Consider the following 25,585-nt stretch of genomic DNA (forward strand, 5'->3'; position numbering starts at 1 on the left):
TGTTGGCATGGGCTGTGCTGTGGGCTAACTGGGGCCAAAGGGAAATTGCCAGCAACAGGAAGTTGCCTGATGAGTCCTCAGCTGGCTGTGCCTTTGCCAGGGAGGCTTTTAAAACTCAGACATGGGGGTGTTGAGTTGTTGAATGACACTTTGGCTGGGGCTCTGAGTCTGCATTCAGCTGTGGCAGAGGGCCTGTGTTTTCTCTGTTAAACATGGAATACACATGTGTCTAGGAGCAGAGTATCATGCAAGGCCGGGGGACTTGAACCTGGCGAGACTGGTCCAGTGCCCTGGCAGGCTGCATAGTAAGAACGCCAGGAGCCCTGGGCCAGCCTGGTCCCACCAGTGCTTGTGTCTCCTGATCTGGAAAGTAAGGACGATGCCGCCTGGCGCACGGTGAGGTTGGAAGGATGCAGGGAGGTCGCTGATTGCCCTTCTTCCTCTTTCCTTTCTGTCCTTGGATCACTGTGGTACTTTCGTCAGCACAGCTGCCTTCCCAGCCTCTTTTTTTTTTTTTTTTTTTTTTTTTTTTTTTTTGCAGAGAAGAGTTTAATGAAAAAATAGGGATTTGCATTACAAACTAGGGACAAAAAGAAGACATCATTTTAAACTTGAAGTTATAGATAATAAGCCTATCTTACCTCTTTTTAAATTATTATTATACTTTAAGTTCTGGGTTACATGTGCAGAATGTGCAGGTTTGTTACATAGGTATACACGTGCCATGGTGGTTTGCTGCACCCATCAACCCATCACCTACATTAGGCATTTCTCCTAATGCTATCCCTCCCCTAGCCCCCCACCCCTCGACAGGCCCCAGTGTGTGATGTTCCCCTCCCTGTGTGCATGTGTTCTCATTGTTCAACTTCCACTTATGAGTGAGAACATGTGGTATTTGGTTCTTTCTCCTCCTGTTGTCTGTGCCACAGTATTTTCCTACCTGCCTTCCTCTGTCCCTGCTTTCTTCTTCTCCAGACTTTTCTCTTTCATCTTGTGTTTTTGGGAAAGAAAAAAAAAAAACCAAGTTATTATTAAGAGTCATCTTCAGAATCACACAATCAAGAAATAAAAAGGAGAGGTTGTAGAGAGCAGCGCTGTGAGAGCTGCAGTGTGAATCACTGCGCTGGGGTGGGCTGGAAGATCAAGGCCTGTCAGGTAGAATGCTCTGAAATTAACTTGAAGAGATAATTACCCTCCGTTTCCTCATCCTGCTGGGACAGTGATGCACAGGAAAGTGACTTGGAGACTCCTCAGAGCTGAGGCCACACAAAGATTTGGCCTTGACTGAGCAGAGATGCTGATCTTCACCTAATGATTGATTTGCCACATTTATTTCTGATATAGGCTTCTCCTTAGTTTTTCTCTCCATTGAAACAGCGGGTGCCATGGTTTTGCTCTCATCCTATCTGAGATGACACTTGAAGTGGGATATGTTTCACCTCTTCAAGGCAAACAAAAAGCCAAGTTCAAGGAGTCATCAGCCAGCTCCCTGCAACTTAGGTGGTAGCGAGGGACCTCCTGCCAGAGCTGCCTGAGATCTCCCCTTTAATTTTGCCCACCTGGATGAGAGTGGAGATGGGGTTGAACGGCAAGTGTTTTCCCAGGTCCATCCTCTGTCTTCCATCTTCCATCTCCATGCCCCTCAGCCCTCTATTTCTAGATCTTTATTTCCTTTCTGGGCTTCTGGATTAGAGATGGAGCTGTGGAGACCTTCATGTCATTTTGCTTTCTGTGGGAGAAGAAAGCAGGAAGTTTGATTTCTCAGGCCAAACTAACCTCAGTGTAAATACCATTTGCAGGTTCTTGCCTTTTCTTCCTTCCTTCCTTCCTTCCTTCCTTCCTTCCTTCCTTCCTTCCTTCCTTCCTTCCTTCCTTCCTTCCTTCCTTCTTTCCTTCCTTTCTCTTTCTTTCTTTCTTTCTTTCTTTCTTTCTTTCTTTCTTTCTTTCTTTCTTTCTTTCTTTCTTTCTTTCTGTCTTTCTGTCTTTCTGTCTTTCTGTCTTTCTGTCTTTCTGTCTTTCTTGTCTTTCTTTCTTTCTGAGTCTCGCTTTGTCACCCAGCCTGGAGTGCAGTGGCGCAGTCTTGGTTCACTGTAGCCTCTGCCTCCGGGGTTCAAGCAATTCTTATTCCACAGCCTCCTCAGTACCTGGGACCACAGGTGCACGCCACCATGCCCAGCTAATTTTTGTATTTTTAGGAGAGACGGAGTTTCACTATGTTAGCCAGGCTGGTCTCAAACTCCTGACCTCAAGTGATCCACACTCTTTGGCCTCCCAAAGTGTTGGGATTACAGGCGTGAGCCACTACACCCGGCCTGTTCTTGCCTATTCTTAGGGGAAGCCACCTCGACATGGGGTACACTTGGAGTAAGAACACATGGGTGGCTGGGCGTGGTGGCTCACACCTGTAGTCCTAGCACTTTGGGAGGTTGAGGCGGGTGGGTCACTTGAGGCCAGGAGCTCGAGACCAGCCTGGCCAACATGGTATAACCCCATCTCTACTAAAAATACAAAAATTAGATAGGCACGGTGGCTCATGCCTGTAATCCCAGCTACTTGGGAGGCTGAGGCACGAAAACTGCTTAAGCCCGGGAGGCAGAGGTTGCAGTGAGCCAAGATTGCACCACTGCACTCCAGCATGGGCGACAGAGCAAGACTCTGTTTAAAAAAAACAACAAAAAAAGCACATGGGGTTTTTGCCCTAAGTCTTACACTGAGGAGCCATTTCCTCATCCTTGGGTAAGTCATCAAACTTCCCTATCTGTGAAACTGAAGGGTCCGTCTGACCAGCTGTCTTGCCCTGATGTGTCTCCCTGTCTGTCTTTCTGCCTGAATGCCTGATCCGAAGCAGCTTTCTGCTGGATGTCCCTTTTTATCCCCATGAATATGCAGAGCTGCTTAGAAGAAGAATCTTAGCAGAACCCTATTAGAATTTGCTTCGGTCATTTATTGCACTTCACGCATTTCACTGAAGCTAAAACCGCTAAGATTTGTGGAGGCTTCTCAGAATGGTATGCGAAGGTCAGGATGGTTAGACTCCATATTTCCAGACGCTCTCCACTCTTTTATGCACTTATGTTATTTAGGAACTTATTTCAAGCAGACCATTTGAGAATCTGATGAAAGCTGTCGGTCTCCAGAAAAGTGCTTATGCACGTATGTTAGAAATTGCAGACAAGTCCAGGGAGCTCCTCAGTCTTACAATGTTTTTTCACGGCTTTCCCATTTAGGAATTTGTGAACCGTCAGTTTGTGATCCTTACTTTGAGTAAACACCTGAATAGCCTAGCCTCTGTCTTGACTTAATATTACTGATATTGCAGAATCAGTTATCAAGTACCTACAATATGAAAAGCACTGTGTTTATGTAGACAAGTGGTATTTTGAACTTTGTTTTTATCTTAGTCTAATTGCTTGGGTGAGATTAGTTATTAATGCTTTATTTCTTTAATGTGCTAAGAGATGTTGAGGAATGTTAAATAAATAACAACCCCTAGATGGCAAATAAATTATTAGGTTGAGAGCAGAATAGATTATATTGATGATGGTGGTTAGACATCACCAGATTTTTTTTAACGTTTTTTTTACTCTGCACTTCAATGGATGCAAACCCAGATTGTTGAAAACCAATTGCAACATTAGGTGCCGGGGTGTCTCTGCATTTTGAAAGTTTTATTTTCTATCATTAGTGAACAAAATGGGGTTTTTTTTGGAGTAAGAATTTTAACATTTTGATCCCAAACTAAACTTTTATGGATCTCTTTAGTAAAATAAATAGCTGTCTGATGGACTAGGACGGCTGTTTTACATGCTCAGCTTAAGGGAAGCTCAGGCAGCCGCGGCTCCTGTGTTCCCCCCGGCAAGGGTGTTGCCGGTGAATTTCACCCTTGCCCCTTTTCCTGTCAGCAAATTAGCTAAGCCCTTGTTGCCGTTTGCCCTTTTTCCTTTAGAGAAGTAATAGGCACAATTACTATGTAATTTTGGCTTGCCCCTGTGTGGGTGCCTGGAATCTCATCTGATATTTTAATATTTACCAAGGGGGTGGGCCTAGTGTCGTATCGTTCATTCACTCATTAAATCCCCTTCACCGAGGCCTTCTCGAATGCTCACCATCGTTCAAAGTTCTGAAATTGTCACCCTGATGCCTTCTGTAAATATTGTTGCGTAGAGATTGTAGTCCGGTGAAAGCCTTGTACTGAGTAAATGAAGATGTGTTTGAGTTTCAAGGCATTTTCTATGCCTTTGGTGACTCATGGCAGATTCTCACCTTGTGATAACGTCCCAGCTCCACGGTGATGGCTTTTGCTTTTGGAAAAGTAAGTTGTGAGAAATTGTTCTGAGTCATTTTGCAATTTCCTCTGTAGACTCAGCTAAGAGTAGATGTGTGTGTCACGCTCTGGAGTTGAGGGAGGAGGGGTCATGGAAAAACTCTGTCTGGGAGCACTTCATCCAGGTACACATGATGGTATTTTCACCATCAAACACCAGCTTCTAACTGCTGAAGGCAAAGATGGGATCATTCGTTTTGTAAATTCATCTCCTGCTGTCTTGATAATAACATGAAGAAAAGGGCAAGAAAAACATGGATATGTCATTAGTGTGGGACGAAGGAGGAGAATGGAGGTTTGTTTTAAAGGCACCCCCAATTCTCTTTCCCTCTTTCATCCTTTTGTTGGTTCTTGCCCCTTCCACACCCCGACTGTGTTTATTCAGCTTCCAGTGCATGCTGCCGCCTCTGCTTTTCACCTGCCTTTGCGCTCTCTCATTCTTTGCTGCCACCTGAGTCCTCTGGTGTTTTTAGAAAACACCTGGCAGAGGAGGAGGCTCTGAGATGCGCAGCTGCTTAGAAGGTTCTGACCTGGCATCTGCACAGCCGGGGATTTCATCACCAACTGCTCAGAAACCACAATGCTGCATGCCTGGAGGAGTCCTGCCATCTTCCTACCTTGCACGCCGCTCTCAGCTGGTTTTGGGATTTTCTATTTATTTATTTGTTTGTTTGTTGGTTTGAGATGGGTCTCGCTCTGTCCCCAGGCTGGAGTGCAGTGGTGCAATCTTGGCTCACTGCAACCTCTGCCTCCCAGGTTCAAGCAATTCTCCCACCTCAGCCTCCAGCATAGCTCAGATTACAGGCATGTACCACCACACCCAGCTAATTTTTGTATTTTTGGTAGAGACGGGGGTTTCCCCGTGTTGTCCAGGCTGGTCTCGAACTCCTGACCTCAGTTGATACACCTGCCTCGGCCTCCCAAAGTGCTGGGATTACAGGCATGAGCCACCGCACCCAACTGGGATTTTTAAGAATTTACTCCCTTCTTGGTTCATTCAGGCATAGATAAAGGGCACTCTGAGCGCCCTGGTGACATGCACATCAGGACAGGCAGGCGCTCTGCCTTCCTCTCATTTAAGCACCAAGGTCTTGAATTTGGGTCTTTTACAGGTGAGTTACCAAGATGCAGAAAGGTGGACGATCAAGCAGTAATCCAACATGAGGCTTACAGATAACTTCTAAGTGTGGTGTGGGGTTTTAAAGAAAGTCTCCATTCACATTCTGTCACCCTCACTCTGTCTCTTCCGTCTTTTTCTTGCTGGAGTGTCCTGGTTCTGCCGTCTTCCCTAGATCTCCAGCTCTTCTTCTCACCACCAGGGATACCTGGCTTTGGTTCCCATGTATTTATTGATTTCTATTTTTAAGAAGTTTGATCAGAACTGTCAAGCAATTGATTGAAAATGATAGTTCTTAGTTTAAATCTTATTCCATTTCTGTTAGAACTCAGTGTAGATTATAGAGTCGTAAAGTCTCAGATAAATACTTATATAAATAAAGATAGGTATTGTTCCATACGAGATTATCATTATTTCGAGAACCTGTTGATGAGGGTGCCAGACGTGACTATTGCATTACTCAAATCCAGCAAAAAACATTGAACAAAAACTATAATTAAAGGGGCATGCAGGGTATCTGTGTTCACTTTAAGGCAAGTAGTCCTTGACAGTACCCCTGCCTAATTAAGGTTGCCAGGATGTTAACATATAATTCGATGTTTTATACACTTATGACTTTCCTCCCAGAAGCTCCAATTTTTTTGAAACCAGATTCCAAGCATTATTTTAAGCCAATATTAGAAGAGAAAGTGTAGGGCTTTCTAAGCATGAAGAGGATGTGATTTCAGACAAAGTCCTAGCTCCTGGACCCTGTCTGCCTGCCCCCATCCCATTCCTCATAAGTGATGAAAGGCATCTTTGATCCATGAAACTGGAAGGAACAGCCATCAGTAGAGGTAAGCGTGACTGCTGAGGGTGTCATAAGATACTAATGTACCAGTGGGGAATGGGATGCAAGGCTGCTCAGCCTCAGTAGCCCCCTTGTCTGTCTGAGCATCTTTGTGGGCTCTGCTTTTAAGTGGAAACAGAAGATTGCAGGTGGTAGGTTGGGCGCGGTGGCTCAGGCCTGTAATCCCAGCACTTTGGGAGGCCGAGGCAGGTGGATCACTTGAGGTCAGGAGCTTGAGACCAGCCTGATCAACATGGTGAAACCCCGTCTCTACTAAAAAAAATTAGCTGGGCATGGTGGTGCGTGCCTGTAATCCCAGATACTTGGGAGACTGAGGCAGGAGAATCACTTGAATTCAGGGGGTGGAGGTTGCAGTGAGCAGAGATCATGCCACTGCACTCCAGCCTGAGCAACAAGAGTGAAACTCCATCTCGGGTGTGGGGGCCGGGAGAGGGCAGGGAAGAAAAAAAGATTGCAGATGGTGAAATTTAAATGCTTAAAAAAATCTTTAAGAATTCATAATTTGCCTGCAACAAATTCAGGTGGAGACATAGTCCCCTTCATTCCCCCAAGTCAGAGCCTGTGCCCCTGTGTATCTGTCCCCGTCAGTGAAACTGTGGCTTGGTTTCTTCTGACGAAGAATGATCCAGGGCAAGTCAAGCTGTTTGTTTTGTGCCCCTGTCTCTGTTGCTGAGTTGCTGTCATCTTGAGTTAGCTCTGACTATCCCGTGGCAAAGGCCATCCCAAATAGCACATTTGCAGTATGTGCTCGGAGAGTGGGATACGTAAGAAATAGGAGAGTTAACTAGAAGGATTTTCCCTCCTGCTCTACTAAGTTGGAAGGGAAAGTAGATGTTTGTCTCTTAATTTGCTGTTGCAGAAAGTGAAAAGATACTTGGACCAGAAGTGCTGGTGCTTTCCATGCACTCACAGTGGGCTTTGGAAAAATCATTCACTCCCCTGAATCCTTATTTGTTAAGAAAGTGGGATTCCATTTCCACAACTATTTCCTGGCTGTGAGGTGAAATAAAGACGAGGCACACGGAATGGCTTTGTAAATAAACTGCGAGGGTGCTGAGCCAGGATGTGGAGACTTAGCCCATGGAGAATACAATGTGTTTTAAATACATCACTACTTTAAACCCGTTTTCCCCACAGCCGTATTGAACAGATATTACCACCCCCATTTAGCATAAGAAAACTCAAATCCAGAGATGTCTACTGGCAGACCAGTGTGTCCTAGGCAGTGACTGTACCACGGATCGCACCCAGCCCTGCCAGCTTCTAAAGCACTTCTTCCCATGACACCACACTGCCTAGTAAGGAGAACATGGCACTGCGTGTAGAAGAAAGGGAAGAAAACTGTGTTTAAATATCAGACTCATGGTGTATGGGTGTATTCACTCTTGAATTGATTTAAAGGTAGAACGACTGTATTTGTGAACTTGCAAGGTATGATGTTAGAAATCTGGACACGACTTTTTGGTTCTTTAGCTTAATTTACAAAGTTGGTTACCCCCCGTCGACAAGAGGAATCTGTGAGGATGTGGAGACCCCAGACTTATGTTCCAAAAGCAGGTAGACTGTGACAGCTGGAGAGACCCAGCAGAGGACGCAGCCTCGTCAGCAGTCTAGAAGCGCATCTAAGATGCCCGAGGACTGTCAGCAATGAACTGGAATAGGTGCAACCGAATTATTTTCTGAGCATCTTAGAACTATTATCAGAGCAGAGTGCTTGGTCTGTACCTGGGAGGCAGGTGCTGCTCTATTTTTTGTTTTGTTTTCTAGATTAAGGCAGGCGGGAACATACATGGATTACAACTAGAAAGAAAATCAATTTCTAGGGAGCCAGAGAAAGGGAGGGAGGGCTTAGTTAAGGGACAGTCTGGGCTCAGGTAGTTGGGCAGAGCTGTCCTAAGCAAAGCTGGGTGGACACAGCCTGAACTGTTAAGGCTAAGAGTGTGGGATCTCCCCCTTCCAGTGTTCAACTGAATTTTGTCCTCAGTCCTCTGTAGGATAGACTCTACCTGCCCAGGAAATTGGTGGCTAACGAAGATTTGTCAGAGCTCTAGTCTGTCAATAATTTGGTTATAGTTGCTGTTATTGACACATTTTGTCTTCAAATAAAGTGATAATCTTTTTGGCGCTTTAGTGTCCAATCATGAATATATAAAAAGAAAAAAGTCTCAACTCAATACAGTCTCAGAGTATGTAACAATAAAGACCTTTCCTGGCTGGGCATGATGGCTCATGTCTGTTATCCCAAAACGTGGGGGAGGCTGAAGCAGGAGGATCACGTGAGCCCAGGAGTTTGAGATTACCGTGAACTATGATCACACCACTGCTTGCCAGGGCAACAGAGCAAAAACCTGTCTCTAAAAAATAAAATAAAATAAAGACCTTTCTTGCAAAAACTGCTCAAGAATGTATTATCATTTGCCAAGAATTAAGTCAGAGACATAACCCTGGAATAGAAATGTTGTGTTTGATAAAATTGGGGTAATCATGGAAACCAGCTAGAATGAAAATGTTAAAACACCACAGAAGAGAGAGAGATTGTAAATATGAAAGTTTAAACTAATTTATGTGATTATCAGAATACAAGTTAGGCTACGAGAAGATTGAAGGGACAGAATGAAAAGAGAGCTGTGAACTGGGATAAATACTTCTGGACGAGAAAGTGTAGATGGAGGGTAATATTAAAAGATAAGAAAAGTCATAGTTAAGCACATGTTTTCCCCCAAAATCAAGCTGAAAGATATTGGTTTAGAGCCTTCTTTAATTAGATAAGTGTACTTAGAATGAATGTAACATGATATAAGGTTATCACAAAGAATTTAAGTATGTCTTAATGCCCCAAATCACGACACAGGAAAAGCAAAAAGAATTATCCCGTTTATCAAAAAGCAACACAAAATACAGTAAAAGTTGTTGAGAAATTAGGCATTGTTTTTCTGAGCCCTAGATCTGAGCTGGGTAAGCAGGCAGATGTGTTGTTGTTGTTGTTGTTTTGACATAGTTGAAAGGATACGACATAAAAGTTTTTATACCTTGTGTGAATTAAAGTATCATTGTAGTCTCTAGACAAATAACAACATATAAAAGTCATTTAAAAAATTTATACTTTACATACTGAAAAGTTTCAGAATGAATTTTTATAAATTATTTTGAGTTTTAATTCAAAAGAAGAATCTTTTTTGATCTGGGTTCATCTCTCTATAACAGGAGTTGGCAAACTTTTCCTGTAAAGGGCCAGATAGTCAATATTTTAGGCCATCAAAACTAGCCAACTCTGCATTATAACATGAAAGCAGCCATAGCCAATATGGAGATGAGTGTGCATGGCAGAGTTTTAATAAAACTTTATTTACAGGAGCAGACAGCAGGAATGACTGTAGCAGAATTCTAATAAAACTTTATTTCCAGTAACAAGTGGCAGGCTGGATTTGGCCCGCAGGCTTTAGTTTGCTGACCCCTTCTCTGATGATCCACCTTGACTCACCTGTTTGTTTCAGAATGGGGTCATTAGAGTTTTTTATACTATAAGTGTCATAGTTTTATATCTAGAAGTCAAGAAAAAGTTCTGGTCCATGTGCCTCTTTCTTGGTGCACAGGTTAATCAGAAGCAAAGCCGTTATCTTTCTTTCCGGGTGAAAAATGGGTTAGAGAAAATGCAGTTCCTGGCACAGGAGGCATCCATTAGACAGATTAGCCTTAAGGGTAACATTGAAACTCCCAGAATTTTATGTGAAAGAGGTGGCTGGTTGTGTAGAAATGCTGCACTGGCCCTTGAAACTTCCTTGGCAGAGAGAACATCTTATTCATTCCTGAATTCCGACCAAACTCCTGTTAAATAAGGAAACCGAGCAGAAGGCAGGCAGCGAGGACACACAAGCCCGACGCTCCTCCTGTTCCCACTGCTCTGCCACCAGCTGCTCAGTTGCTTCCTCCTGGGGAGCAGGGGCCCTGCCTGTGACTCTGGTCTGGGAAGCCCCACAGCAGTGACCATGGCGCTTCCTCTCTCCAGCATGCAGCTCTGACCTGCCTTCCTGGGGCATGCCCCCTAGGCACCGAGGATTTGCCACTTGGGACATGCACATGCCCTCTGCCTTCTCAGGGAAGTAACTCCACATTTCCTCCAGACAGCAGTGGCCACCCACCTCCTCCCTCTCTGAACATGACTGGAGCTGCTCATTCCAGCCCTGGCCTTCTGCACGCCTCCCCTCTGTGTTACTCTTCCCCATAGTCCTCTCCACTTTATTGAGATACTGAGTTTTGTTGTCACTGTGCCTGTCGTCTCTGCCTTTTATCCCCATACCCAGAACAGAGCCTGGCAGACAGGAGGTGCCCAGTAACAAACTGCCGATGGATGAATTTGACTGTTCTTGCCCTTCCTTTGGGGCACTCGGAAAATTTATTCTTCCATACTTGTAAAAATAGAAGAACTTGAGACATTGAACGCCCTGTGCAAATTATAACTTTCATTGAGCCCTGGCCTTTGTGGAATCCTTGTACTATGCTAAGTATTTTTACATATTTTATCTCACTGAATGCTCTCGACCACCCTGTAAATGTGATCCCTGCTTTTACAGGCAAGTAAACTGAGTCAGGGAGCAGTTAGCCATGATCACACCACTGGTCATGGCCATGGCCAAGGTTTTAACTCCAGAGCCTGTGTGCCTAAGTCTCCTGTCTTGAAAAAAGTAATTGTTGAAGGAAAGCTTAATCCCAAGCACACTCTAAGGCCCTTGGTGTGAGTTTTACGCTTGCAGTTGGATCATGAAAGGGGGCAGAGCCCAGGTGTATTAGTTCATTTTCATACCACTATGAAGAAATACCTGAGACTGGGTAATTTAGAAAGAAAAAAAGTTTAATAAATTCACAGTTCCACATGGCTGGGGAGGCCTCACAATCATGGGAGAAGGTGAAGGAGGAGCAAAGTCACATCTTACATGGCGATAGGCAAGAGAGCGTGTGCAGGGGAATTGCCCTTTATAAAACCATCAGATCTTGTGAGACTTATTCACTATTACCAGTACAGCATGGGAGAAATCCACCGCCGTGATTCAATTACCTCCCACCAGGTCCCTCCCATGACACATGGGGATTATTACAATTCAAGGTGAGATTTGGGTGGGGACACAGAACCAAACTATATCACCAGGTGACACCTGTAGCACCGAGAGTGCAAATCCACCACATAGCCCATCATGCTGTCACCTGTAAGCTATGTGTCCAGTAGGTGGCAGGGGCTACTTAACTCACCTCCAGGTAGGTCTCCTCCACCCACCCCTGCTCTCCCCTGAGCTCGTCTCCTTCATAGAAAGTTCACCACCTCATGCCCCTCTTGTCTTTGCGGTGTCCATAGTTCCTAAGTCGCACCTGCCAGACCCTGCCTGTCTCTCCTGCCTTGGGCCACAGTTACACTAGCCTTCAGTTCCTGACACACTCTGTGCTTCCCCCAGCCCCAAGCTGTGCCTAGTTGAGCTGACTTTAACCCTGGCTCCAGTGTTAGCCGTTCCTGTCCTTGCTCCAACCAGAGTAGCTCTCTGTTGTGTTTCCGTAGGACCCCACACTTCAGGCACTGGTCACCGGTGAATGACTTGCTCAAAGCTTGTCTTCCCAGCCAGACTCAAGGAGTGATGGTGCCATTCTTGTTCATTAGTGTCTTTATGGAAGCAGAATGTCTTATCAGGCCTTTTCTGCCTCAAGTCATTTTTTTTTAAGTGGTAGGAAAAGATTCCATTAAAAATTGTAAAAATTCAACTGCTATAAAAAAATGAGAAAGCTCAGATAAGCCAAAAGATTAAAATAAAAGGCAGTGTTAACCACTGCATTTATTATACATGTAGTTCAATTTTATAAAAATCTATGCCTGCATATTTATATATAGTAAATATACATAAAAATTACTTTAAAATGGCAGACCTACCTTTTTTTTTTTTTTTGAGCTAGAGTCTCACTCTGTCACCTAGGCTGGAGTACAGTGGCACGATCTTGGCTCACTGCAACCTCTGCCTCCCGGGTTCAAACAATCCTCCCAACTCAGCCTCCTTAGTAGCTAGGATTACAGGCGTATGCCACCAAGCCTGGCTTTTTTTTTTTTTTTTTTTTGTATTTTTAGTAGAGATGGGGTTTCACCATGTTGGCCAAGCTGGTCTCAAACTCGTGACATCAAGTGATCTGCTCACCTTGGCCTCCCAGAGTGCTGGAATTATAGGCGTGAGCCACGGCACCCGGCCCTACTTTCTTCCCTTACCAGTAAATCACGTCCTTCTCTTCTGGTCAGCAGATGTTGGTCTCTGGCATCACTGGCAGCTGCTGCATATAGCTCCTATTCATACCGCAATTTCTTTAGGTGACTGTTTCCTTTCAGTTTATGTTCTCATTCTGCCCAGGAAATAGAACCTTTGGAAATGGAACCGTCTAGTCTAGAAGACAAATAATATGGGGCTCTTTGGAGCAGCATTTCTTCATCCTTTTTGTACCATTTTGATAAATGTAAAACTTCCATGCCATTTCCCTGGAATTTTCAGTGTATCACTATCAAATGAATGGTTTGTCTCTCAACTGTAAACGTCACTAGGATCTTGAACCTGTTTTTTTAACTCCCACCATACCTGCCAAGGGACTGACATGCTGCCCTTTTCCTCCTCAGCTCCACCAAGCATTCCAGTCCAGGAGAAACTGGATGTGGGGTTGCCCTCTATTGGCCTGTGGGCCCTGCCAGCTTCCCCCCACGAACTTAACAGAGTTCAGCCCTACAATCCTGACCTGGCTGCAGTGGGGTGGCCCAGGGTAGCTGCAGCTGGATGTGCAGGCCACGGGCCCCTTGTTCCCATGTGCCGTCCAGGTGTGCAGGATCCATCTCCACTCAAGAGCATCGTCTGTGTTGGGCACGGTGGGTCGCGCCTGTAATCCCAGCACTTTGGGAGGACGTGGCACGTGGATCACCTGGGGTCAGGAGTTTGAGATCAGCCTGACCAACATGATGAAACGGAAATCCTGTCTCTACTGAAAATACAAAAATTAGCCAGACTTGGTGGCATGCACCTGTAATCCCAGCTACATGGGAGGTTGAGGCAGGAGAATGGCGTGAACCCAGGAGGCAGCAGAGGTTGCACTGAGCCAAGATCGCGCCACTGCACTCCAGCCTGGGCAACAGAGCAAAACTCCGTCTCCAAAAACAAACAAACAAACAAACAAACAAACAAACAAACAAAAAACTGGGAAGTCATTCAGCCCTCTGTGGTCCTACTAGATTCCATCCCTGCCAGTGATATTTGAGGATAATATTAGATCTTTCTGTAAGTTAGACAGTGACTTTCACGAAGTTCAGAGTGAGTTGAGAAAAAGTCTTTTGTGCAATTTTCAGTCTTTTTTTTTTTTTTTTCTCTTTTCCTAAAGGGAACTTTTCTGACTTAATGAATTTGTTCCAGTGTGACAGCTGACAGTGCCGTTGCGCTCTGACATTATTTCGTAGTGCAGCCTCCTCATGCCTTCCAGACAATGAACTGGGAATGTTGTAAGTGCTCAGTGTATGAGAACACAAACCATATAAACCACACCCTTCCTGGGGCTTGACTTTCCTTAAGGATAATTGACTGTTTGTCTCAGGCCTAAATGTATTTTGTATTTTTTCTAGCTTTCTATTTAGGTGCAGGAGAAGCAGCAGAACCCTAGTTCTTCTGACTGATGTCCTGGGGAAACTCTGAGGACATTAGACTTGGATTCAGTCCAGGCTGATGGCTCAGCACAGAGTGGGTCAGGATTCAGTCCAGGCCTATGGCTCAACACAGAATGGGTCAGCATGTAGAGGGAGAGGAGGCCGTGAGGGGCAGCCAGGGATCTGCCAAAAGATCATACTGCAAAGTGCTGGGACCAGCTCACCGAACAGCGTGGCAGCCTCTTTCCTTGTAGCTTTCTGTGTTGGTTATGTCTGTTTCGGATTCCCCCCAAAGTTAACATGCTTTTCCTCTAAACCAGGAGTTGAAATATAGTACACACTGCAAATGCTGTCCTTCATCCTTGTTTCTGTATGCAACATTACCCCAAATTAGGCAGCACTTTTAAACCTTTTTTCTTAGACTGAAAGTGTTTTGTGAGCTCAAGCAATATAAACAAGTGCCATTGACAAGAGTTTGCAGTACCCAGAATCCCTAAATGAGGCCACAGCTGCACCCTGAGCCAGGAAAGGCAGGCGCCCGTAGTTCAGCTTCTGATGCAGTGGACTCCTGCCACGTATTTCATGCAGTAGCTACGAAATTTCAGGCATCGTCTTGAAATAGTTCTGGGTAATGTGATGTACCTATCCCATAGTAGTTTTTTTTAGATTCCAAAACTCACAGGAAAGTTGAAAGGCCTCAGGCTGTGATGTCTCTAAGTAAGACAAAAGAGAATATCAAAGTTGTTGTGATCAAGGGAACAGATTTCACAAACTCTCATCAAGAGGAGGCCGTCATGGCATTTTTCTAATGAAAAGTATTGCGCTGAGCCCAGATTAGAAGGTTCATCTGAGTGACTCAGAGCTTGGTTTGACAAAGACTCTGTCCCTGCATCCCTTCAAAGAGGGTCTAGGCGAGCTGCTTGATCGTCCTAAGCCGTTTTCTTGCCACTCCTAAGAAATGGGTTTATGGGCTCCTTGAAAATAGACAAGAAGATGTCCTTATCCATAACATTAAAACAAAAATAACTGCTTAGACGTTTGCCTGAATCCAGAGCTCTTGAGTGGGCCGCTCCTTGTCTATAAATAAGATAAAATCATTTTCAAGCAAGGATCAACCATTAACCTTAGTATAACCTTAAAAACCTGAAACAAAGGCCCGGTGTGGTGGCTCATGCCTATAATCCCAGCAGTTTGATGGGAGGACCGCTTAAACTCAGGAGTTTGAGGCCAGCCTGGGCAACATAGTGAGACCCCCCCTTCTCTACTAAAAATCAAAAGAATTAGCTGGGTGTGGTGGCATACACCTGGAGTTCCAGCTACTTGGGAGGCTGAGGTGGGAGGGTCGCTTAATTTCAGGAGTTTGAGGCTGCAGTGAGCTATGATTATACCACTGCACTCCAGCCTGGGTGGCACAGTGAAAGTCTGTCTCAAAAAAACAAAACAAAAACAATTTGAGAGAAAATTTTTTTGGCGGTGGGGGTGGAGTTCAATATCATTGCTTTTCCAGATAGCATAGTTTTTGGAAAAAATGTTTTCATTTAATTTTTTTATGACTTCATAAAGAAAATATTGGTTTCATGCTCTTTTATGAAAGCTGAGGCCCGTGATGAACCCAAGTTTGTAGCATTGATTGCTATGACCTGGGAAACACCAGTCGGAGGCCCCCACTTCAAGTGCCCGTGTTTTTTATTCTGCATATACACATGCCGTTATATACACATATACACATGCCACTGAATCCTTACACACTCCCAGTCCTAACTTGTGATCATCTGTTTTTTGCTTTTATTTATTTACTTTTAGACACAGGGCCTCGCTCTGTCACTCAGTGGTGTCCTCATAACTCACTGTAACCTTGAACTCCTGCCTCAGCATCCTGAGTGGCTGGGACCACAGGCGTGTGCCACCACAGCCAGCTAATCTTTTATCTTTTGTAAAGATGGGTTTCTCTATGTGTTGTCCAGGATGGTCTTGACCTGGGCTCAAGCGATCCTCCTGCCTTAGCCTTCTGAGTAGCTGGGACCATAGGTGTGTGCCACCATGGCCAGCTAATTTTTTTAATCTTTTGTAGCAATGGGTTTCCCTTATGGTTTTCAGGCTGGTCTTGAACTCCTGGGCTCAAGTGAGCCACCTGCCTCATTCTCCTAAAGTGTTGGGATTATAGGCATGAGCCACTGTGCCAGACCAGTCTTTTGCTTTTAAAGCAGCATTCCTGGGTTGGGGGTGGAATAGGCTCAATAGATGTCCCAGTTGTCTGCATATGAGCTGTGTTTGCCTCTCTAAGCACAGGTGGTCTCCAGAGGCAGGTGGCTGCATCCCTAGAACACCTGGGGCCAGGAGAGCCCTGACCGCATGGGAGGCAGAGGCAGCAGGAGGCGTGAGGAACTAGATTGCTTTGCCTGTGCTCTGCTAAATACCTGGGAGTGGCAGGGGCTGTGTGGACAGCTAGAGAGGGGAACAGAGCTAGAGACGGAGCAGAGCTAAAGAGGGACTGGAGGTAGAGAGAGGAGCAGAGCTAGAAAGGGGAATGGGCCCCCTGTGCCATTTAAGGTGTGGCTGAAGCCTCCTCGCCTGTCAGCTGGAAAGCCCTGGAGAGTCATGGTAAAACTGCAATGCTGGCATGTTCTATGAGAAACCTCCTGCCTGTGCCTGGTGCACAGCAACTACTCAGCAAACACGAGTTTCCTTTTCTTGACCCAAGAGGCAATTTTAGTGGTAACTTGATGGAATAGGCATTCTTGCTGCCTCTTCATCAGGAAGGACACTGAAGACTTAGAATCGAGACTTGCCCAGGAGCGTATGGAAGGCTAGGGGCTGAGACAGCCCGGGCCTTTTGAGTCTCATCTGTGCTTTTCAGGCCTGTCACCACATATGCATGTGAAGACATCCTAGCCCAGATAATCACTATTCCTATAAAGTGCTGATCAGGTCCACCCAGAATGTCCCTCTAATGTTCATAAACATCACGAACGATGGATGAACCGAAATGTAACCACCCCAGTGACTCCTTCAGATACAATCTGAAAAGTCACGTTTATGATTACTCTTCTCCTTCTGGGGGCCCTGCCTCCTTTTGGTCCCAAGTAATCCTCACCACCTCCCTTAGACGACAGCTACAATGTTAAATGTGTAAAAGGTGGCTTTCTAGCACTTGAGCACTTAATCGTCGTACTTTAAGAAGTAGATTTGCTATGAAAAATCTCAGCTAACATTCACTTTTTGGAAGTTAATCTCACCAGAAAAGTTCATAAAATGAGTTCTGGTTTTCTAAAATGGCAAGATACTTTATTTGTAAGATCTCGTTACTTTAACACTGCATTGTTAGGTGTGATTTTTGACATCCCAGTAAAGCAAAGCCATAATCTCACCAGATGCCATTAAACTTATGATGCATTTTATCAGCTCTTATACAGTATATTCAAGCTTAATATAGATTCTATAGCCCTGGGAACTGTTAGTTTTCAGGACTGCAGAATTATATTGTCTGAGCTGCTGCTGCAAATCCCAGTATAGAGATTTCAAATCAGTGAGTCTTGGAGTCTGAGTATTATCATGAACATTTTAGCTCAGTTCATAGGAGGCCACACCCAGAACACCAGAGTCATGGCTGTGATTCCATCTATTTCCTCTAGCCTGTGAGCTCAGTCCACATACCTCAGTGGGGACCCTGGGACAGGTGATCCCACTGGAGCCAGCACCACTCCCAGAAATCGAAGCAGAATGCAAGCTGTATGAAGAGTAGACTAGCAGTTCTCATGCAGGCCACACATTAGCAACATGTGGGGGAGTTTTTTAAGCAACACCCATGACAGCCAGACGCGGTGACTCACGCCTGTAATCCCAGCACTTTGGGAGGCTGAGGTGGGTGGATCACTTGAGGTCAGGAGATTAAGACAAGCCTGGCCAACATGGCAAAACCCCATCTCTATTAAAAATACAAAAATTAGTCAGGCGTGGTGGTGGGCACCTGCAATCCCAGCTACTTGGGAGGCTGAGGCAGGAGAATTGCTTTAACCCAGGAGGCAGAGGTTGCAGTAAGCTGAGATCGTGCCACTACACTCCAGCCTGGGCGTCAGAGCAAGACTCTGTCTCAAAAAAATAAAATAAATAAAAGAGCAAGTTGCATCTTATGTGGATGGCAGCAGGCAAAGAGAGAGCTTGTGCAGAGAAACTCCTGGTTTTAAAATCATCTGATCTTGTAAGACCTATTCACTAATACAAGAACATCATGGGAAAGATCCACCCCTGTGATTCAGTCATCTTCCACTGGGCCCCTCCCACAATACAGGAGAATTATGGGAGCTACAAGATGAGATTTGAGTGGGGACACAGAGCCAAACCATATCATACTGCCCTGGCCCCTCCCAAATCTCATATCTTCACATTTGAAAACCAATCATGCCTTCCTAACAGTCCCCCAAAGTCTCATTTCATTTCAGCGTTAACCCCAAAGTCTACAGTCTAAAATCTCTTCCCAGAGAAGGCAAGTCCCTTCCACCTATGAGCCTGTAAAATCAAAAGCAAGTCAGTTACTTCCTAGATGCAATGGGGGTACAGGCATTGGGTAAATACAGCCATTCCAAATGGGAGAAATTGGCCAAAACAAAGGGGCTACAGGTCCCATGCAATTCTGAAATCCAGTGGGACAGTGAAATCTTAAAGCTCCAAAATGATCTCCTTTGACTCCATGTCTCACATCCAGGTCACGCAGGTGCAAGAGATGGGTTCCCATGGTCTTGGGTAGCTCTGTCCCTGGGGCTTTACGGGATACATCCTCCCTCCTGGCTGCCTTCACAGGCTGCCTACACACAGCCTGTGTGTAGCCTGTGTGTCTACAGCTTTGCCAGGCACAGGGTACAAGATGTCAGTGGATCTGGGCTCTGGAGGATGGTGGCCCTCTTCTCACAGCTCCACTAGGCAGTGCCCCAGTAGGGACTCTGTGTGGGGCTCCAACCCCATATTTCCCTTCTGCACTGCCCTAGCGGAGGTTCTCCATGGGAGCCCTGCCCCTGCAGCAAACTTCTACCTGGACATCCAGGCATTTCCATACCTTCTCTGAAATCTAGGCAGAGGTTCCGAAACCCTGATTCTTGACTTACGTGCACTGGCAGGCTCAATACCACATGGAAGCTGTCAAGGCTTGAGACTTGCACCCTCTGAAGCCATGGCCCAAGCTCTGTGTTGGCTCCTTTCAGCCATGGTTGAATTGGCTGGGACTTAGGGCACCAAGTCCCTAGGCTGCACACAGCATGAGGACCCTGGGCTTGGCCCAGGAAACCACTTTTTCCTCCTAGGCCTGCAGGCCTGTGATGGGAAGGGCTGCCAAGACCTCTGACATGCCCTGGAGACATTTTTGTGATTGTTTTGGGGATTAACATTCAGTTCCTCTTTACTTACGCAAATTTCTGCAGCCAGCTTAGATTTCTCCTCAGAAAATGGAATTTTCTTTTCTATTGCATTGTTAGGCTACAAATTTTCCAAAGGTTTATGCTCTGCCTCCTCTATAAGGCTGAATGCCTTTACCAGCACTCAAGTCACATCTTGAATTCTTTGCTGCTTAGAAATTTCTTCTGCCAGATACCTTAAATCATCTCTCAAGTTCAAAGTTCCACAACTCTCTAGGGCAGGGGCAAAATGCTGCCAATCTGTTGGCTAAAACATAACAAGAGTCACCTTTGCTTCAGTTCCCAACAAGTTCCTCATCTCCATCTGAGACCACCTCAGCCTGGACCTTATAATTCATATCACTACCAGCGTTTTTGTCAACGCCATTCAACAAGTCTCTAGGAAGTTCCAAACTTTTCCACATTTTCCTGTCTTCTTCTGAGCCCTCCAAACTGTTCCAGCCTCTGCGTGTTATCCAGCTCCGAAGTTGCCTCCACATTTTCAGTTATCTTTTCAGTATGGCCCACTCAAAAGAGAAGCGATTCTATTGAAGGAGCTCAGCCATCTGGGAGTTCCCACAGCAGACATCTGTTAGCGTCTCACCCTTACCTGCCCCTTGAGGTAGGCCTGGAACATTACTGGGCTCCTTTTCCCACTGCACCTTTGGCACATTCTCTGGTTTTCCCTTGGAGCACGCTCCCTCCAGGACATGTTACAACCCTTTCACCGAAGCCTTCCTGGACAACCAATTCCAAAATGCTGCCTCTATTCATTTAATGTGCATTATAACTCTTCATTTGTTCCACATAAGTCTGTGTTGATTCCAGACTGCCTTAGGCTATGCTTTGGGATTTCCATCCTTGATGAGTGTTACCTCTTTGTGTAGGAACTTTCTTCTACTTTTTTGGAGACAGAGCAGGCCCTCAGTTGATGCCCACTGAATTGAACTGAAAGACCAGCCAGAGATCAATGTTGAGTTTTAATGTGGATTGTATATTTCCATCATATGACAACTGTGTTGGCGGGGGTTGGGGCATAGAACAGAGAGGGCAGTTGAGAGTGGCCTGTTTTGTCTTTGGGGTGCTTCAGTTTGTCAAGAGACAGATTGTATAAAAAGCATGCATCAGGCTACCCGGGTTGACCAACATGCTTGTGTAAGCTGTGTTCTGCAATATCCAAGCAAAGAAAATGAATTACGTAAGTATTAAGAGATGCTGCTGAGAAGTTCAGCATCTTACCTAAGACAGAGATGGATAGAGGTCAGGCATGAAGGCATTTCAGCTGAGAAAAGGAGAGTTTTTTAGTTGACAGTCAAAAAGTTGCTGGCTCTTGATGGATGCCAGTCATTTGTGTTGGGAGTCAGCTGCGTTGTTCAGTAAGAATTTCAGTGCAGCAGAGGCGGGCTGAGTACTTCCTGTGCTGACCAGTGAGCTGGCTGCTGGCGGAGATGTGAAAGGAAGAAGCCACCCTGCCCTCACCGGGCTTCCAGATGGGGAGGTGGTGAGGTGGGGTGGAGATGTGTGGGCGGAATGGAAAGAATGAGAAGTAAAAGGACGCTTTGTAATCTGACCTGCTCTGGCAACTGTGGAAGCGTTTCAGGGTAGACACCTGTGAGGCTTTCCAGCCAAAGGCAGGTGGATGCAGATAGGCTGTCCTTGAGAAGGCAGCAGCGCATGGTGCTTCTGTCTGAATTGGAGCTTGCATCAAAGGCCAGCGGTCCCCCCAGATAGTCATGTTCCTTTTTGTCTCTTCATCTATGTGATTCCTTTTCCATGACTGGGAGCAAGTATTTCCTCTGAGCCCACATTCCCTAGGCCTGGTCCTGGCTCCCTGCTAAGACCAGCTTAGCTCCCTCCTCGCGGAGGTTTCCCCTGGGGCTGGTTGAACCCTGGCCACTCATCCTCACCAGGCCTTATGTGTCCTCTGCTCCCTGCCTGTGCGCTCTGCAGGGCTCTGCACCCTTTTAGGGTGAGGGTGTTACCATCTTCATCTGCTTCTACTCCATTACTAGCATGTGCACCAGCTCAAGACTTTTTTACTCATAATTCTACTTGCCACAAAACTGTGGAGCTGAGCGGTTAGACTGGAGGGCAGAACTCCAGGCCCACTGTGGCCAGGTCGTCCTGAAATTGCTCTTGGGCTGCGTCTTTCCTGAGTCTCTCCGGGCTGTTCTGTGTGGGAGATGGAAAACTGGATTAGGCCAACCATTGAGGGGACCGGGTGGGCCTGTTGAGGCCTTCTGCTCTTGTTGCTCCCTAGAAAGCCATAACTTCTTGATTTCAGAGCTACCTCACCTCGACTGCAGAGGGTGAGCCCTAGGCAATGACTCTGCAATTTCAGGTCCAAAGACACACCTAACAGCTGATGTGACAATGGAGAGCCTTGTGTGTAAACACCGAACAGGAGTGTGGGTGCACATCTTCCTTACTCAGATCCGAAATGATAGCCAGAGGGGTCTGAGGTGAATGAAACCCTCTGCCCTACACAGAGGCCCCTCTGAGATTCCTGCTGAGCACAGACAGAGACACTTGGTGCCCTTGGGGGCAGCGGATACTAACAGGGAGGGCCCCGTGCATTATTTTCCACCTCTTGTCCTCTCTCAGAGTGCTGAGCAGATCACTGCACTGTGCAGGAGTTTTAACGACACTCAGGCCAACGGCATGGAAGGACCGCGGGAGAGTCAGGATCCTCCTCCGAGGCCTCTGGCCCGCCACCTCTCTGATGCAGACCGCCTCCGCAAAGTCATCCAGGAGCTTGTGGACACAGAGAAGTCCTACGTGAAGGTAAGGGAAGCGCTGGGCATTCGTGCATTCGCGCCTCTTTGCTGATGGTGAGTGGTAAGGTGGCAGAGGTCCCCAGATCGCTTCTGCCCGGGACACCGGCCACTCCCCAGGGGGATGCCTGCTCCTTGAATCAGTGAATTGCTCAAAAAAGGGAGGGGAGGAGTGAGAGGGTGGAAGAGCTGAGGAGACTTAGAAAAAAATCAGATCCTCGGCTTATTTTGTTACCAAGGTAGCTTTCACTATGGAAACAGATGTTCTGGTTTGTCATTTGCAATCTGTGGGAAGGGAGTCTGTACCGGTTTAGTAAAAGGGGAGAGAGATCATTTTAGGTGATGAGGAACTTGAGAACAATCTGTACATACGTGACGGCTGATCCAGGACCACAGTCCCGGTGGTGGCCCGGGCCAGCCCTCCCTGGTGGTTGTCATTGTGTAGAACTGGGGCGCATGCACTGGGGACTGGTCAGCACGTGGGAATATCCTTGCACCATGTATGAAGGGGCAGTTGCCGAGTATCTTGAGTACCCGAAGAATTCATTTATTCATCTCATAAGCCCCAAGTCTGTGGTTTGAGAAAGATTTTTTGAAGAATACAGGAGCCTGGGGAGCAGCGTTCTTTTGCTTTAAGTGTTTCCTGGAGCTTTGGGACCATTGGAAGCTCGCTTCATTTGTCAGTTACTGGAGCAGTGCGGCGCGGTGCACTGGGCTGAGGGTCCAGCCCTGGCTTTGCCTCCGTCTTGCTGCCTGGTGGACAGCCCCCTTCAACTCCCTTATTTGAAGTTGAGACACTCGGTCCCCCTTCTCTAAATGCCTTCCAATTCTGAGGTGCTGAGTCATTGAATTAAGGCTTGGCACACACATGCGGCTATTACCTTCTTTCTCTGCAAGACAGATCTGAGCTTCCCCTTTCGTTGATGTCACTGTTTTACCTGGACTTTACCTAAGGCCTTATTCACACGTAGCTTCCCAAAGCCCCTTCTTTTGGTCTCAAAGGGGAGAAAGAAAAGTTAGAGAGATGACAATTTAGTTTCATTTTCCGTTGTGTCTTGTCCTGCATCCAGGGTGTGGAGATGAAGTGAACAGCCGGGCTGTTCAGACTCAAGTTCTGAATAATCCCGTCTCCTTTTTCCGTGTCGCTGTGTGGAGCTGTAGATATTTTGGAAGCTTCAGAGCCCTTCTGACATCTTGAGAATAGTCATGGAGCTCTCACCCCCAGAGTCAAGGGCAGAGCTGAGAGAAGAATCGATGTCCCTTTTTGTTAATAGTGTTGTTAGAGTTTCCTGTTAGGCCACGCTGCACTGGGAGGGTCATTTCAGTGACAGGCTGGAGGAAAACTCAGATGGTGTCATGGGTGAAGTAGACAAGGACCGACTCTCCCTTCTCTCTGCAAGAAACCTGCACTTTGTTTTCTCAGGGCTCCTCGGGTCACAGCCCTTTGCCCCCGCAGCTCTGCGCGGACCTGACCTTGCGGCCCAGTAAGTCCTCCCGGGCAGTACCAGCCTGTGAGGAATGACTGCCAGGCCCCAGCACCCTCGGGCAAAGTAACCCGCACTTGGCACCTGTTGTGATTCACACACACACTACCATCTCTTAATTTCCTTTTTGTTGCTGACGCTTAACACAGAATCTTGTCGTTTTTTAACCTGGATCCCTGCATGCTCCTTGAAATTGCTGGCATCTCTGTGTTCCCCGAGGTATGATTCTGTAACTTCTGTCATCTCCCTTCTCTGAGCGGTCCGGCGTGGAATATGGTGAGGGAAGGTCAGGGAGGTTTTTATTGTGAAACAGCATCCGTGTCACAGGCCTTGCCTTGCCCTCTGAACTAAGGCCAGAAAGTTCTGCGGGGCGCTTTGGGCTTTATAAAGCTCTAGGTCTTAGATTCCCCTCTTGGGAAGTGAGGGAGTTATTATAGCTGACTTTGCAGTCAACTGCCTCTAGTATTTTAGGACTCACAATTCTTCAGAATAAAGGAGAAATCTTTTCTATCACTAAACTATATCCTGGCCTTGGCTTCAAATTTTTATTATTATTATTTTGGAGATGGAGTCTCGCTCTGTCACCCAGGCTGGAGTGCAGTGGCATGATCTTGGCTCACTGCAGCCTCCATCTCCTGAGTTCAGGTGATTCTCCTGCCTCAGCCTGAGTAGCTGGGACTACAGGCATGGGCCACCACATCCAGCCTTTTTTTTTTTTTTTTTTTTTTCAGTAGAAACGGTTTCACCAAGTTGGCTAGGCTGGTCTCAAACTCCTGACCTCAGGTGATCCACCTGCCTCTGCCTCCCAAAATGCTGGGATTATAGGCATGACCATGCCCAGCTTTGGCTTCAAATTATTAAACAAAATCTTTCGCTCATGGGTTTTGTAACTGCAGTCTACTCCCACTATAATGTCGTGCTGGAGCCTCATTTACAAGAGACCCAAATATGGCTGAGAGTTTAGCCATTAGAGCTGCAGCTCTGTAGGAATTTTTTATTGACTTTGAATATGTGAGTTTGAGATTCTGCAAATCAGTCAGCCCCAAAGTTGAAGGGCTCCCCAGATCTTGACCCTCCCAGCTCCACGCTGGACCTCACTCTGCTCCCTGAGGCAGAGGAAGCCAGGAGCTGGTTTGCATCTGACACTAGTGCCACACAGACCTCCTTCCTCTGCAGGGAAGTGAGTGCCCCTGCTGCAGTGGCCCAAAGAGAGGCAGAGGCAATGATTGAGCTATAAAGGTATGGAGTCCAGCTGTTGCCTATATTGTGTTATTAACCTCTTTGAATTAGGTGAGCAATAATCACTACTTTTAGGGTCAGGAATTTCAACAAAGGCTAGGTGTGGTGGCTCACGCCTGAAATCCTAGCACTTTGGGAGGCTGAGGCATGAGGATCACCTGAGGTCAGGAGTCAAGACCAGCCTGACCAACACGGTGAAACCCAGCCCCTACTAAAGATACAAAAATTAGCTGAGTATGGCGGAGTGTACCTGTAGTCCCAGCTACTTGGGAGGCTGAGGCAGGAGAATCTCTTGAACCCAGGAGGCAGAGGTTGCAGTGAGCTGAGATCACGCTGCTGCACTCCAGCCTGGGTGACAGAGTAAGACTCCATCTCAAAAAAACAAACAAACAAACAAACAAAAAAAACAAAATTTCAACAAGGCATAAACTTCATTATCCTGATGGGAGCCTTGGGAGCTGCTGCCAGTTTGCTGCTACCCAAATCTTGTGGGTATTTTGGAGACTAAAGCATCGAAGACACTTTCTTGTGTTTTCTTTCAGGATCTGAGCTGCCTCTTTGAGTTATACTTGGAGCCACTTCAGAATGAGACCTTTCTTACTCAAGATGAGGTAAATAAAATCCCCTTCCTTCTGTCCAGTGATCCACGGGTTAGTCTCTGTTTGCCTTTTAGCAGAACTCCTATGAGATGATCTCTATTGATCCTGAAAGAACATCCCAAGACTTAAGGGTCTTCTGAGAGTCCCAGGCATAGCCTCCTCCTAAGCC

At 46.3% G+C, this 25,585-nt stretch overlaps 1 protein-coding gene across 5 annotated transcripts in view; it reads left to right on the top strand.

The window, feature by feature from the left end:
- TIAM2 (TIAM Rac1 associated GEF 2) overlaps positions 1–25,585 on the top strand; it is a 272,790-nt gene that overhangs the window by 233,567 nt on the left and 13,638 nt on the right. For all 5 annotated transcript variants that reach the window (XM_015137091.3, XM_077999579.1, XM_077999578.1 and 2 more), the window contains 2 exons: positions 21,925–22,104; positions 25,360–25,428. In XM_015137091.3, the coding sequence (XP_014992577.3) occupies positions 21,925–22,104; positions 25,360–25,428 (249 nt within the window). The remainder of the gene's footprint in view (positions 1–21,924; positions 22,105–25,359; positions 25,429–25,585) is intronic.

This window comes from Macaca mulatta, chromosome 4 (genome assembly GCF_049350105.2).
Source record: "Macaca mulatta isolate MMU2019108-1 chromosome 4, T2T-MMU8v2.0, whole genome shotgun sequence".
Taxonomy (NCBI): domain Eukaryota; kingdom Metazoa; phylum Chordata; class Mammalia; order Primates; family Cercopithecidae; genus Macaca; species Macaca mulatta.